Genomic DNA, 15,346 nt, shown 5'->3' on the forward strand with positions numbered 1-15,346 from the left:
GAACATGTGACTTATTCATGGCAAGTCATGAAAATCTCTCTTAGAATTGGCGAGTTTTTCGGCAAAAGTTGCTGGCCTAAATGCAGCCAAGACCTCATTGGAGGGCGAGTCAGCAAGCCCTAACGGGATGGAGTTTGGGGCCGTGGGGGCCAAACCCAATTGCACGCTATAGTGCATACTTTTTTTTACTGTAAAGAATGAATTGTTCCTCGGCTTGATATTAAGTACAATAGGGGGCCATAAGTCTCTTCACTCAGCCCCACCTGTATATCACTCTTGTGATTAACACGAGGCACTCGACAAAGGGCAAAACACGACGTCAAGTGGTACGTTGAGGCTTGTCTACAGAATACCTTTTATTTCTGATATTCATGGTACTGCACGTACAGTACACTTATGGACCCTGTTGTAAGAGCTATGTATTCAACATCCATCAAGCCCATGAACCCCTCCCTCAGCCGTATACTTGCAAGATCCAACGCCCGGCGTAGTCGCATTCTCCCCGGGATAAAGCACAACATTATCAAAGTCAATATTGTAACAAGGGTGCAGGTTGGAGCAAGAAACAGAAGCAACCTTCGTCGACGGACCATTCGTATAGCCAGTGAAATTCACGAACGCGACATTAGAGATGCTCATGAGGCTTGTCCCAGACAAAGAACCATTGTTCCCATTGTCTTGCGTGATTGAGGGTCCCGCATTAGCGCCATGAACTTCGAAGTTTGAGAAAAGTACATTTTGAATGCTCCCCCAGCCGCCTCCCCGTGGGAGTCCGGCACTTTCGTATGAAGTCTGGGGCACGAGAGCTCCAACCCATGTTTTGATGTAGGCGGTGTTGTGTAAATCTTCGTTATATCGAATCACTCTGACATCGTCGATGTGAATATTTTTCACGCTTGAGTCTTCCAGATACTGTCCTAGACTACCAATTGCGATGCCGTTTCCACCGCGGCAGGTCACGTTGTGGATGTCGACGTTATATGACCGAGGCTTGATTGCGATGCAGTCATCGCCACCTTGGTATACGAAATTCGTAAGCTGGACATTCTCGACGTCCATTGTGTCTGTATAATGTTAGACATTCTGGTTTTGTCCAGTGAACAAGGGGGACAGGAGAAGCGTGTTATATTAACTTACCAAATCCGTCGGTATTCTGCACCCAATTCTCGCCGTAAGGCGCATCTACTGCAGTGGCATTGCAGTAGATGTTATTGAAGCGCATATTTGTCCCATTCATTATATTGACGCTCCACAATTGGGGATCCTTGATGTAGAAATTCTCAACACTGACATCAGATACATTCCAAAACACAAAGGGCATTGGTCTTCCAGGTTGGGTATTGCCTTTCTCTGCAGTGTACCACGTATTCCCATTGCCATCAATGCCGCCAGTTCCGTATCCGTCAATTCTTATATTCTGGCCTGTGATAACAAATCCAGCGGCGTGGTTTTGAAAGGCAACGGGGTAAGAATTGTTGCGCCAATAATCTAAATCATCTGAGAACTGGTCTCAATTAGTCGCGATACCTAGGTCCTTACATATTCCCACTTACTGTCCATTTTCCCCGCCACTCAATTGTCACATCATTGACCACGGGGTTTAGGCGTGTTGCAATCCAATACGATTGATCTTCAGGGAAGACGATCGTACCACCCTTTCCACATCGGCGGAAAGCTTCGAGAATATTAGGTACATCATCCTTCTGATGACCTTTTGCCTTCACCGTGCAGACATTTGAGCCATTCTGGTCATTTGCGTATGCAAGCTTTGAAAGCCCCAAGGCAAACGGGAGGGCGAGCAAAGACACCCCGGATAGTCGCATCTTGATCTTGAAGCGAGCGATTAAACGGACTACAACCGGTGCTTGGCATAGTTTAAGTATTTATACTCATAGAATTAAGCCCTTGTAGTCTTTCCTAATACTCGCAAATTGCGTTCGGAGACCTTTGCGCCGAGGGAACATCGCGAATCGAGCTACGGAGAAGCCATCTGCGGGGGAAGGTCTGGGATTAATGTAACCTGCATGAAAAACGTCAGTTGTAAAGATGCTTGGGTGCTTGTTTTGTCGATCTTTGCCAGGAATACGGCAAATCAATATCATGATCTATGAATGTTCCACCAATCGGCTGATATGCAGTAGAGCTCCCTCTATTTCAAGTGTTACAATCGACTGGCCCCTTGCCAGCCACTCGTGGTATTCACTGCCGAGAAATGCTTGTATTTCCAGACATGGATAGTTCCCCTCTTCTTAGTTGCAAGTATATCTAGTTAGTTCTTGCATCATATCTTCCCTAGCAATCATCATGGTGCGACTAAACTGGCCCGGTATAGCGGTCTCGTCGCTCCTCTTCTCGTCAGCTTTAGCAGATACATGCTGGCGGAATACCTCTTGCTCTGGACCAACAGACATTGCATTCAAAGGGCCATGGGAAAAGAATATCTATGCACCCTCAACCCGCACAGTCCGACCAGCCAAAACCCTATCCGAGCTCAAGAGAAACGCCATAACAGACTCATCCCACCCGTACAAAGTGACCTTGCAAGGCAACGGCTCTCTAATAGTATTCGACTTCGGCATTGAAGTAGGCGGTATAGTGCACCTGGAATATGAATCCACCGGAAGCGGAGCCCTAGGAATCGCATTCACAGAGGCCAAGAACTGGATCGGGGAATGGTCAGATTCCTCAAGTGCCCTTTATCACGATGGAGCGCTATATGCCAATTTCTCATCGGCCGGTAAAGGAAGCTATGATATGCCAGACAAATACCTACGAGGCGGATTCCGATACTTAACGGTCTTTTTAATTACAGACGATGACTTGACTAAGGTGAAAATCGATGATTTGAGCCTGGAACTTGGCTTTCAGCCTACTTGGTCCAATCTCCGAGCCTACCAGGGTTATTTCCACTGCAGCGATGAGCTGTTGAATCGCATCTGGTATAGCGGGGCCTATACTCTGCAGACGAATGAAGTGCCCGTCAACACCGGTCGTGTGACGAAGGGTGTTACTTCTGGTTGGGTGAATAATGGGACTTTGGGCCCAGGGGATACTATCATTGTCGATGGCGCGAAGCGAGATCGTGCTGTGTGGCCTGGTGATATGGGCATCGCGGTGCCATCGGCGTTTGTGAGTCTTGGGGATCTGGACAGTGTTAAGAACGCGTTGCAGATTATGTACAATACGCAAGTGAGCTCAGTCTCTATTGACTCGTTTCAATATCTTCTACTGACAGGCCTAGGACAAAACAACAGGCGCATTTGATGAATCTGGCCCTCCACTCAGTCAGAAGAACTCGGACACTTATCATATGTGGTCGATGATCGGCACTTACAACTATGTGCTGTATACCAATGACACAGACTTCTTGCTACAAAATTGGGAGAGTTATCAGCATGCTATGGAGTACATCTATGGCAAGGTAACCTACCCCAGTGGGCTATTGAATGTGACAGGCACTCGAGACTGGGCTAGGTGGCAGCAAGGCTACAACAACTCCGAGGCACAAATGATGTGAGCTATCCAATAAGCTAGTACTCCACGCTCCAGGCTAATTATTTCTAGCCTCTATCAAACACTAAACACAGGAGCATCTCTCGCTTCCTGGGCCGGAGACACCACAAACCTATCACAGACCTGGACTGCCCAAGCGGCAAAGCTAAAAGAATCAATCAACACCTACTGTTGGGACGACGCATACGGCGCATTCAAAGACAATGCCACAGAGACCACGCTGCATCCCCAAGACGCAAACAGCATGGCCGTTCTCTTCGGCGTCGTAAACCAAACACGCGCATCCAGCATCTCAGAGAAACTCCTGAAAAATTGGACACCAATCGGTGCCGTCGCACCGGAATTGCCAGAAAATATTGCATCCTTTATCTCCTCGTTCGAAATCCAAAGTCATTTCGTCGTAGGCAAGCCTGAGCGTGCGCTTGATCTTATTCGGAGGAGCTGGGGCTGGTATATCAACAATCCTAACGGGACGGAAAGTACAGTTATCGAGGGATATCTTCGAAACGGAACTTTTGGGTATCGGATGGATCGGGGGTATGGATTTGATCCGTCTTATGTTTCTCATGCGCATGGGTGGTCTTCTGGTCCGACTTCTGCTTTGACTGAGTTTGTTGTTGGGCTTAGGGTTACTTCGCCTTTGGGGGCGACGTGGAAGATTGAGCCGCAGTTTGGAGATTTGCAGTTTGCTGAGGCTGGTTTTGTTACTGACCTTGGAAAGTTTACGGCTTCTTGGAAAATTGGGTCTCATGGGTATGAGCTGAATTTCGAGGTGCCGAAGGGCACTGTTGGGAGTCTTGTTTTGCCCTTTGTTACTGCTTCTAAGAAGCCTTCGGTTACTATTGATGGGGATCGTTTGTTCAGAGGATTAAGCTATAGCGATCGCACTGTGACTGTTGAAGTTACTGGTGGCTCTCACAAAGTAGCCGTTCAATAGAAGCTTCTATAGCCTGTCGACGCGAATTACCTTGCTTCTTCAATTGCAATCCAACTGGCATATCCAACCCTTGAGTTTGAACAGATGTGTCAAGAATAACTTACAGCTGAACTCGGACACAAATAGCGTTTCATATACATTTATGTATTTAACTAACCTGGAAATCGATAGGCAGCTGGAAGAAGCAAGCAACTATCTGTGATAAGAGTTGGAAAAAAAAAGCAGGGGTGTCCGAACCGGACCGGATCACTCGAAAATATCAAAGCAAAGAGTAGAGAAGAAATATGAATGATAATAAGAAAGCGCTAGTGAAGAAAAAAAGCTTGGGAATATGGCAAGGGTAGCTGTAAGAAAATGCGAAACTAAAGAAATAAAAGTTGAGAAAGGAAGGGATCGGTGTTAGAAAGTCAGAGTATGGACAGGGACGAAATGAGACCGGATCATTTACCTTATACCAATATATGGTGTTTTTGAGCTGTTGTTCTTTTCTCTCCTTTTGGGATGTCTCTGTTCCTGTCCATTACTGTCTGAGGCAAGTTTTTTGGTATCTCCGTTCTGCCATGGCAGGGAGAGAAAGCAAGAAAATGATCAAGTGAAGAGAAGGGAAAATCAAGGAATGGATGCATGGGAAGAAAGGAAAGGTACCATGCCCCGGTGTGTGCGAAGAGAAACACCGAATTACAAAGCAGTTGAAAATGTGGAGTATGAGTCGAAAGCAAAAAGGGCCTTCGAGAACGGGATATAAAGTCACAGAACACCATCCCGCCGGAGACGCTGGGGAAAAAAATAACAGAGAAGGGAATCAAGCAGATGTGCAAATATCAAAGGTATCTTGGGGAGATGAATGAGAGATTTGGAGTATGATGGCCGGGATGGAGGGTGAATATCCATCACATCACAATGCAGCATCCGCAGCTCTTCTCTTTCTTCGGTTGCTCGCGTGCGGTGACAACCGGTGGGTTCCAATTGGGGTTGGGGTTGGGTATCAGTCCCATTGGGGGTGTATCCTGCACCTTTGGCATGGTGCTGTATCCCATACTGGTGTTTGGTCGCAGGGGTTCAGGACTCTTGGGCGGTTGAGTAAACTCCTCCAGCTGAAGGTTTTCGGTGGGCTGCTGTTCCGGTTCTGGTTGCGGTTCTGTTTCGCTCTTAGGAGGAACAGGAGGCGCGTCGAATGGATGAACTGCGAGAGGCGCAAAGTTGCGGTCGTATGTATTGGGTGTCCGACCTTCTTTCTCCCATTGTTCCTGCTGCATCTTTTTGGCGAGGGTTGGAAGCATTTGCTGCTCAGGTGGAAGGCGAGGATCGGGCTTATACATGGTTGCTAACCATGGCGGATCTCCCTCGGGGCGGTTGGCGGCAGTTGTTGGCCGACTTTCATTTCCCCGGGTTGTAGGTCGCTGTGAAGTGTTGTTCGACACTGCACGAGATCGAGCGGTGCTCGTCTTTCTGTTCGTGGGCGGAGCAGAGGTCTTTCGGTTGGTAGATCCGGAAGCAGCCCTTGGATTCTTCTTGCCTGCAGTATTGGGGTTGGTGCCGAAGCCACGGCTGCCCGGTCGACTTCCGGGGGATGTAGTCGAACCATCCTGATCAATATTAATAGGTTCGCTAGCTCTCCGTCCCCGCGAAGAGCGATCGTCTTCATCTGTTGCTGCACGGCTGCGAGGTCCACGAGAATCACGGCCCATACCAGGGATAGGCACAGGACTAGCTGTCGAAACGGGTATCCGGGATGCGCTCTTCCCCAGGCTAGGGTTACTGTAGATGCTAACAGCAGCATCGTCGGCCGCAATCTCCTCTGGGCGACGAAGATCCCAGTGCCTCCGCTCATCGACATCTACATAGTTGTTCACACCACGCTTGCCGGGTTCTCCTCGCATTTCAGGCCAGGGCTCAGAGAATTCCGCGGCGGGCGACGTCGCCGTACCAGTCCCGTAAGGAGTACTCTGTTGAGAATCATGGCTCCTTCCTCGTCCCCCGCTCGATTTGCTCTCTCCTCTCATACGACGCTGGAAAAGAATCGCTGCCTGGTGAAGTTCTTCGCTCTCAATCTTGGCCAGCTTGTCGCGGTGGATCCACTTCTCCTGGCTCATTTCGCCTTCCAAATATAATTTCAGCCCATCCTTAGCCTCCTCGCTGTCTTTCCGACTGGACCCATCATAGCCAGAGGCATCTCGCATGCTGCCAACTTCGCTCCCACGTCGGCCGACACTGTGATCCCTCCGTCCCCGGCCAGAATTCAGATAGGGCGATTCGTGTGAATGAACGTTTCGAGAGACGGAAGAACTACGTGAACCGTTGGAATGACGCTTGCGGTTAGATTTCGCGCGGATCAAATTTGAGTCGTTCGAGTGGCGTGGTCTTGAGGGGGGTTGGTTCTCCTGCGGGGGAAAGGGATCAGCATTTTTCACCTGGTTTTTTTTCTTCCTCTTCATTTGCATGCGACCAGTCCAGTCCCGAGCAAATCCGGCCTTCACGTCAATTGTCACGGTCACATTGGATAATTCTTACCTCGTTTCCAAGCGGCACTGCGAAATCCCATTGCGAAGCGTCTACGCCGCCAGGCGACGGTAGCGTATCTGCAGCATAGGCAGCGGTTGCGACGCCCGCCATTCCAAAAGTTGTAATCGAAAGAGGCCAGTCCAGCTGAAACCCGGTTGGTAGGGATCAAATACAACGATGAGTTGCTTGTGTGATCAAGACATGCCCGGGACAAATGAAGGTGTAAGGGGTGGGCCGAAAGAGGCAAATTGTAAATACACAGGGGTTGTGATTCCGTCCTTTGGTCCACGGGGCGATAACCGACTGCTGGTTCCGTGGTCCAGGTAAGGGTCCACTGGTTCAAAGAGGGAGACAAGTTGAGGTGGAAGTCAAAGTGTCCAAGTCGAAGTCGAAGTCGAAGTCACGAGATCACAGGTCACCGATCACCGATCACACATCAAGGTGTATAAAGCCGGGGGCAGAGGGGAAAAGGAAGGTCGAGGGGTTAAGTCCAGAGAAGAGAAAGACAGAGCTAAGGAGACCGAACTAACGTCCCAACCGGGAATAGCAAAGGACTAGACCGGGTCCAACGTCTTATATATGAGACTCTGGCGCATCTATGCATATATTTCTACGCCTATGAGACCATTTCAATAAAGTAATCAAATCAATTGCTTAACCTTCCTGTCTCAAATAACTTTATTACATCCGACAGGTATCAAAAATAAGAAGAAAAAAAAATCGATCTCCTTGGGCCGTGCGATGCCCCTGAACTACTAGACTGCGAACTGCGAACTACACTGGACTACGCCGATCACTAGATCCATGATCTCAGAATGGCGTTGGTTTACTCTACTGGACAGTACATGTACCCTTGTTTCTTCTCCCCGCTTCAATAGAGAAAGTCTGAACTTATATGCCGAAGCTGACAGGTTTATCTTGGAGAAAAATGACAAAAGTTGACACCTCACATATACGCCGATCCTCTCCATGCAAAGAAACATACCGAGGGGTTGACAGGTCCCAGAACATGAGACTCGCTAAAACAGATACCCCCATAATCTATGTCCGTCCAAATGCTCCAAAGTATACACAAAGGAAAGAGGAGCCTTTAGAGCTTCGCGATCGTGTCCAGCTTGTTAAGAGCCGCCTGCGCGTCCTTGATGAGCGCTTTGCGCGCATTGCGAATCGTCACATCTCCGTCTGGCTCGATTCCGTCCGCCTTCAACATCACCTGTGCAAGGATTGTTTCGGACAATTTCTTATATTCAAAGTCCCGCTTCTTGGGGTCGGTCGGTGGATTTGCCACGTACTCATCAACCAGCGGAATCATCTCTTGTTGCAACCACCCGGCCAAGGCGCCAACTTGCTCCAGCCGAGACGGGATCAACTTGATGTTGGGAGGTGGTGCGGGGTTGCCCGGATCGCCTGATGAAGCTGGCCGGGGTGGAGCAACAGGCTCAGGGGGGTGACCGTCTTGTTCTTCTTCTTGTTGTTCTTCTTTCTTCCGCTCTTGCCACGGGGGTCGGGGGAGAGGATGATTGTTCGGCATCGCTGTAGCGGGAGGAGGTTGGCGCGGGCACTTGAATGTGGCGCCCACTGTCGTCGGAGACATCGCCTGGGTTTCCGGGGCCAAAGTCAGAGACCACACACATGATCTCGGAATTCTGCTTGATCCCTTCTTCGCGGCATCTCTGTGAGTCGTCCTTCAACAGCTTTCCCTTGTATAGCAATCGAATGTAGTCCGTACTGCTGACGCCCAGAGTTTTGGCAGCCCTGGCGCGGAGCTCTCCCAAGGTCAACGATTCACCAATTGAGTATGGCTCGAAGTGCAGTGGGTAGTTGGTTCCACGGTGCTTGAGACGAATGAGATCGGGTCCCGCGTCGGGGCTTGCTGCGCGTCCGTCTACCTCGCCAGGTGTGATGTAGGAGAAGTCCGCGTCGCTGACATGCGGGGAGGATGCGGGTGCGTAGCTCGGCGAGCGACGCAGGATGTTGCGCCAGCTCATCGCGACGATGGTAAACACACAGACGACTATGGATGCAGAGAGAGCGAATGTTTGTTCGTCAATGTCGAACGGGAGCTTTTGCGCGAGTGGTCCGAGCGTGGTCGACAAGTAGGTGAGAATAGGGTCAACTCGGAGGCGGAGAGTCTCGAGATGAACGGGGAGGTTGTCGGTGACCTGGTCCAGGTAAACTGCGCACTTCTCGCCCAAGGTGGACTGGGCGAGGACCGATGGCAGTAAAGTCATGGAAATCTGTAGGGGAGAAAAGAACAGGTGGTGTTCAAGTCATGTCCCTGGGGTGGTTCCATATAGGCAGATAAGGCGGAGAGTACTTTTTTGCCGTCGCAAATACTTGTGCTTGCGCGGGGCGTCTGCCTGTTGTTTCAATGCGATTTAGGTTAGATCTCTTTAATTTTGATATTATGAGATGATTACAATAGCAGACATAAGCCTATTGGTGCCTTGTGTAGCGTGAGGCTGCCTAGGTGTGGCGATGTCTTCGAGCCCTGAGGCAACGGATATCTCATACTTCTATGTACGGATGGGCATTGTCTGCTGCGCATGCGTTCCAAGTCTTGCTTTCAATTGGCTGTTTTGTATTCTATGTCTCATATTATATGCGCCTTATGCATTCGGGGTATATACTGTGTCGTCGGCCATCTGACTCGAGCGCAATCGATATATACAGCCCAGGCATATGATCCGACACTTGGGACATTCTGGTCTCTGTGATGTGAATATCCCATGGGCAAATATTAGGAGTACTACGTTATAAGTCAAAGGTTAGAACGACAAAAAGGTTAAGGGAAATTGGGGCAAATATTTGGAACAGTAGACGGGACAAGATATATAACAGAGGCAACCAAAAACCAACACTGGAAAATAACGGCAGTCACTATTTTGAAACCTGAAGTGACCTAGGCGAGTTTCATAAGTGTAATATAGTAGTGCATTATTATAATCTAAGATCCTTTTTGAGTGACTAGAAAGAGTTAGCATTTTGCATATAGGCTATGAATCATGTTTCAGCTTATGAAACCAACCAGTGCAAAACACATCATCTATCAGCCTTCGTGGTCTAGTTGGTTATGACGTCGGTCTCATATATCCTTTCTTATGACATTCTTGGTAACAAGATTGACATCCGAAGGTCTCCAGTTCGAACCTGGACGAGGGCATTTCTTTTTGAACTTTTTTTTTTTTTGGCTGACAATGTCAATGACTAGCGTCATCGAGGTGGACGGGAACAACGAATGACATCCCTGCAAAGCGGTGAACCCCAATTAAAGTTAACCTTCATATCAACCTGAGCTTCTGGCCATCAAAAACAACCACAAAATCATATTCCTTCATAACAATGGATCCAACAATGGACCCAACAACGGGCCCCCCAATGGATCTACCCAAGCTGCCCACAACAATGAAAGCTTGGCTCTACAGCGGCACATCTTCCGGCCTAGAGAAGAACATGTACCTAGATGAATCAGCCCGTGTCCCGCCCGCTCCAAAAGGCGACGAGGTGCTCGTGGAGGTCCTCTCAAGCGCTCTCAACCCAGCAGACTTCAAAGTCCCCGAGATGGGTCCCCACGCCCGATACCTGGCAATCGGGATGCCAGCAACGCCCGGAATGGACTTCTGCGGGCGCGTGGTGACGACCGGTCCTGGCGCGCCGTTCAAGCCGGGCGAGCTTGTTTACGGGTGCCATAACATGCCGGTGAAGTTTGGTACGCTTGCGAAGTACCTTTCTATCTCGTCCAAGCTTATTGCGCCGCTTCCTGAGGGTGTTAGTGTGGATGATGCGGCTAGTTTGGGGATTGCCGGCCAGTCGGCTTATCAGGCTTTGAATGGGTATGTTAAGGAGGGGGATAAGGTGTTTATTAACGGTGGTTCTGGGGGGTGTGGGGTTTTTGCTATTCAACTTGCTAAGTCCATGGGCTGTTTTGTTGCTGTGACTTGTTCGACGAGGAATGTTGAGTTGTGTTATCGGCTTGGTGCTGATGAGGTTTTTGATTATACGGCGGTTGGGGATCTTGTTGGGGCTTTGAAGAAGAAGGGGATTGTTTTTGATCATATTCTTGATCATATTGGGTTGCCGTCTGATTTATACTATCAGTGTCATCATTTCTTAAGGCCTGGTGGTGTGTTTGTGCAGGTTGGAGCATCGGCTTTGAGCACTTTTGTTGGACGAGTGGCTTGGCCTTCGTTCCTAGGTGGTGGAAAGAGAAAGTATGTTATCTTCTTTTTCAAGAATACTCGGGAGCACACCGTCAAGCTTGGAGAGTTGGTTCAGCAGGGAGCTCTGAAGTTGAATTTCGACAGCAAGTATGAGTTCGAGGATGCTGTGAAGGCATTTGAAAGACTTCGGTCAGGGCGTGCCAGGGGAAAGGTCCTCGTTCATGTGGCTGATCCTCAAGAAGACACGAGTGCCGTGGTCAACGACTTTTTGTTCCAATAGCCTACAAGATCCAGACATACTGGAATGTACAATTTTGAAGCATATAATAATATTCAAGGTCCTTCCAAGGTCATATTACCTGGGTTAATTGCCCACAAATGGGTTGCTTTAGCTAGAATTTCTGCGGCCTAATAGTTGCTACATCACTAAGAGGTTTCTATACCAACGACGACAACAAAACGGTACCTCCGGTTGAATCTGTCATGGCTAAAAGGCGAATAATGTTCCCCCTAGCTTCTCACATGAAAAATAAATACTCGAGATTTTGAGAGTAGATCAAAAATGAATAAATAGATAAAGATGTGTCCAGAAGATGAAAGCAAATTCAGATATTTGCTAAAAGGAACTTTTACTTATGTATCCCCTTGGTAGTCTAGTATGATATTCGTCAAAGCGATGTCTGCAATTAGGGTTTCCTTGCCCGCTTTCCGCTCCCCTGCAGCACCAGAGATCTTATGGGATGACTTGTTTCTTCCTCATTTCTCTCGACTTTGCATCACCATGAGTAATTTTAGGGCACCAAAAAGCTTGCAGCTTTAGAAGATATGAGATGAGATTCGAAAATTCAAGTTCATTGAAGAGTAAACAAAACTCAAGCTGGCAGTTGCGCTATACAGAATGTGATGTACAACTCAAGACATCCAGTTTCAAGTCGCTGAGGAACATTGCCAGATATCTCCGATTAAGTAGATCCTTCGTCATCATCCTGGTAAAAGAGAAGCACCTGAGTTTCATAGCATAACAACTACATTGAACAAACCTAACAGAACAGAACAATTCAACTCAAAAATCCACCTCAAGACTCAACAAACCGGAAAGTCGACCGCTGAATCTCAAAAGCCCTCGACCCCTCAATCAAACCATCGGAGAACTTAGTGACAGCAACCCAAGCAGGACTGAATTGCTTAACCTCATCAAGAGCAGGAATAAGCCCGACCTGGTTAGCATCACTCCAGAGACAAGTAATCCGGCCCGTAATGGGAGTGTTATCGACCGCTTCATCATTCTCTGCCGAGTCATGCTCGGTAAAGTTGACGTCGACCGTCCACTTGTTATCCCATGTGCGGCTCCATAGTTGAATGCGGTCCAAGCCGTCTCGGGCTGGGTTGAGGAAACGCGGGTCTGGGGCGGATGAGCCGACGACGCTGAAGGTTTTGATAAAGGGGCCGTCCATGTTGATGCGGCAGGCGCGGGTGTTTTGGCCCGAGACTTCGAAGCGGGCGGTGGGGGTGTTGGGTGAAGGTTGGGAAATGCTGAAGGTTATCCAGTCGGGTGAAAGTTCGGTGGCTTTCAGGAGAGCGTTGGTATTCTCGTTATTAATTGATAGAGCTTCGGCATCGGGGATGACATGCGGAATTGGCGCATCCCAGGAGCAGCGTTGGACGTGGTTCTTGCCTCGGTATATCCATTCACATGTCTCGTCTTGACCTGCTGCACTTGGAAGACCGTAGGTTACGTCTTGGACAAATGGAGGCATACCGGTCAAAGAGGCCGTGGAGATTCCGTTGTCTAGATCGACTTCTTGGAGGAAAAAAAGCTTGAGACGGTTCGAGTCTGCGAATGGGAAGGCAGCGAGGTTGTAGATTAAAGTGCCAATGAAAACGAACAGCATGAAAATCGGGATGTGGTAGGTGTATCGGTGAATAACCGGTAGTGTTGGAGCGAAAAGAAGCGAAGTCAGACTGGCGATGAAGACATAGACGATAAGCTGGGGGCTTCCATCCTGGCCAGTTTGGTTAAGTGCGGCTGTGATCAGGAGAGCTAATGGAACGATCAACATCAGGTTCACAGGGACTGTAAAGAGCAACTGCAAGAGCCAGGTCCACCGCGGCATCCTGCCACTCCACGACTGTTCATGCCCATACACGTTTGGGTCTTTCTCTTCTTCCTCATCATCATAGCCATGGGAAGTGTGGTCGCCCGCGACATGGACGTAGTTGGCAAACGTAGTGCGATGACGACCATGTAACAGTGAAGTTGACTCAGTTGGGTCCTCCTCGGTGTCATTGTCCTCGTTCTCGTCGACCGACGCGCCAAGACGACTTCCATGGCTGCTGGGCCGTCGTGATCCTTGGATGAATTGGCTCACATACTCTGACTTCGGTGGCAGAGCAAATAACTCCAGGTAAGAAATCCAAGTGGCCAGGAAGGTGCCCGCGTAGTAGAAGAACATGAAATAGCCTCCAGCGAGACCCTCCTCATGCTCATAAACAGTGGCGATCACCATCATAGACCAAGTGAGGACAAACATCCATGTCCAGGTGTAAATACGATGGAAAGCCGATGGACGTGCAAAGTCCGCAACGCGAGATACGAACCAGGCTAAGAAGAACCAAGCTGAAATCATCATGCTCCATACAGCGTACGAGCTGCTGTGGGCAATGAACGGATTAACCTTCGTCACCATGTAAGCTAATCCAACAGTCACAGCTGTAGGGATGGAAAGCAGGAAAGGGAAGCGAAAAAAGCCCCGGAGACCGCGCAGCGAGATATGCTCATCGCCAATCTCGGAATGCACAGAAGAGCGGAACAGATACATCTTATCAGCCTTGGAAAGAATCACACTGGTCACGAGCAATGTCAAAGGAGCCACAATGAGCAGAGTCACCGACAATGCAAAGAGAGTGTGAAGACGGAACACCGCGAAAGCACTTCCAAACAAATCGAACCACACAGCCCGAGTACCCGAACCACTGTTTAAAAGCCCATCGTCACGAATGTGTCCATCAAACCGATCAGTGGAGTCAGACACCAGAGCCTCAGTAGTCGCAGAAGCCGCAGAGAGCATATGCCAAAGAGAATCCAAGCTAGTATGGCGGGCATCGTCCTGGTCAGTGTGATAGCGAGCCCTGGGCTCAAAGAAGGCAACATCAAGTCCGCGCAGGCCCAAAATACCATCAAGAACGACATAGTCCGTCTGGCTACTAATGAGTCCTTTCTCGAATCCATTAGCACTCAAAACCGAGCCGAACGGATGCTCCGATTTCGCATATGCCTGGGTAACTTCCGTATCCGAGCTGCGGAACAAAGTAGCACGGCCGCCAGCGCCAGCACCCTCCAAATTGAGGAAAGTATGCGCAAACTTCGCCATAGGATGCTGGCTATACGCGCGCGCACCATTTAAATAGTCCTCCTCGCCATTGTTGAAGAGGACGACCAAACCGCGGCGCGGCGCATGGCCCGGCGTGAGGAAGTATTTCAACAGCTGCAGACAAGTCACAACCCCGACGCCATCATCGGTAGCGCCATAGCCGGTCGAGACACTATCGTAGTGCGCATTCACCAGTACGCCACCTTTGCCGACGGGCATTCGACCAGGTGTCTCCCACCAATTCCCTTTCTTGTCTTCCCAGCCGCGGACGTAGACAAGGATATTTGTGCCTTCGAAATAAACGCCAACTTTCCTGTCGACGAAGGTGAGATTGGAAACCAGGTCGTCGAAGACGAATACGTCTGGCTTCTCCTCTTTCGCGTCGGCGAATTCCTCGGATGACGCGGCGGAATCTTTGATCGCGTGGATGCGCTCTAGTAGCCAAGAGCGAACTTGGTCATTTTGGTGCGAGTTATACGGGTGGAAGCCTTTTGTCAGGCTTTGGAGGTCTTGCCATGCTTCTGTGAGATTGAGGCCGTTGGGGTTGGTCTGCGGCGCGGCGGGGACGTTGTGGTGGATTACCAGGAGGGGGATTATCAGGGCGAGGTATACGGCCGTGGTGAGGATTGTTACTGGCCACGGCGTGAACGCCAGCGGGTTGGCTTTGTAGGAAGCCATGGCCCAGGTGGATGGGAGAATTGCAGTTTGCAGTTGGAGAAAAGGTGCGGGGGTGAGCTTGGTGGTATTGGGATTACGGTATCTTTGTAACTTACTCTATCAAGTTTCAACTTTGCAACTCTTGAACAGCTTCGGTTGATCAACATTGATTTAGCCTTGGGGTAGCTCTTTAAAGGATCTTAAGG

At 49.4% G+C, this 15,346-nt stretch overlaps 6 protein-coding genes across 6 annotated transcripts; 2 read left to right on the forward strand and 4 right to left on the reverse strand.

The window, feature by feature from the left end:
* Positions 1-423: 423 nt before the first annotated feature.
* Positions 424-1,823, reverse strand: N7511_009945 (putative extracellular exo-polygalacturonase; the record flags this gene model as incomplete). Its single annotated transcript, XM_057132322.1, has 3 exons — positions 424-1,064; positions 1,138-1,504; positions 1,554-1,823. The coding sequence occupies 3 exons, from the start codon at positions 1,821-1,823 to the stop codon at positions 424-426; spliced, it is 1,278 nt and encodes a 425-aa protein (XP_056980310.1).
* A 481-nt stretch (positions 1,824-2,304) lies between these two features.
* Positions 2,305-4,450, forward strand: N7511_009946 (putative alpha-L-rhamnosidase B; the record flags this gene model as incomplete). Its single annotated transcript, XM_057132323.1, has 3 exons — positions 2,305-3,189; positions 3,242-3,513; positions 3,565-4,450. The coding sequence occupies 3 exons, from the start codon at positions 2,305-2,307 to the stop codon at positions 4,448-4,450; spliced, it is 2,043 nt and encodes a 680-aa protein (XP_056980311.1).
* Positions 4,451-5,340: 890 nt separating this feature from the next.
* On the reverse strand, positions 5,341-7,063 carry N7511_009947 (uncharacterized protein; the record flags this gene model as incomplete). Its single annotated transcript, XM_057132324.1, has 2 exons — positions 5,341-6,921; positions 6,962-7,063. 2 exons carry the CDS (start codon positions 7,061-7,063, stop codon positions 5,341-5,343), a joined length of 1,683 nt encoding a protein of 560 aa, XP_056980312.1.
* A 979-nt stretch (positions 7,064-8,042) lies between these two features.
* On the reverse strand, positions 8,043-9,183 carry N7511_009948 (uncharacterized protein; the record flags this gene model as incomplete). Its single annotated transcript, XM_057132325.1, has 2 exons — positions 8,043-8,485; positions 8,532-9,183. The coding sequence occupies 2 exons, from the start codon at positions 9,181-9,183 to the stop codon at positions 8,043-8,045; spliced, it is 1,095 nt and encodes a 364-aa protein (XP_056980313.1).
* Positions 9,184-10,306: 1,123 nt separating this feature from the next.
* On the forward strand, positions 10,307-11,392 carry N7511_009949 (NAD(P)-dependent alcohol dehydrogenase; the record flags this gene model as incomplete). The annotated part of the gene is made up of 1 exon (XM_057132326.1): positions 10,307-11,392. The coding sequence occupies one exon, from the start codon at positions 10,307-10,309 to the stop codon at positions 11,390-11,392; it is 1,086 nt and encodes a 361-aa protein (XP_056980314.1).
* Positions 11,393-12,188: 796 nt separating this feature from the next.
* On the reverse strand, positions 12,189-15,161 carry N7511_009950 (M28 family metallopeptidase; the record flags this gene model as incomplete). Its single annotated transcript, XM_057132327.1, has 1 exon — positions 12,189-15,161. One exon carries the CDS (start codon positions 15,159-15,161, stop codon positions 12,189-12,191), a length of 2,973 nt encoding a protein of 990 aa, XP_056980315.1.
* Between the last annotated feature and the right edge of the window lie 185 nt (positions 15,162-15,346).

Source organism: Penicillium nucicola (genome assembly GCF_028828085.1).
Source record: "Penicillium nucicola strain IBT 29836 chromosome Unknown utg000010l, whole genome shotgun sequence".
NCBI lineage: Eukaryota > Fungi > Ascomycota > Eurotiomycetes > Eurotiales > Aspergillaceae > Penicillium > Penicillium nucicola.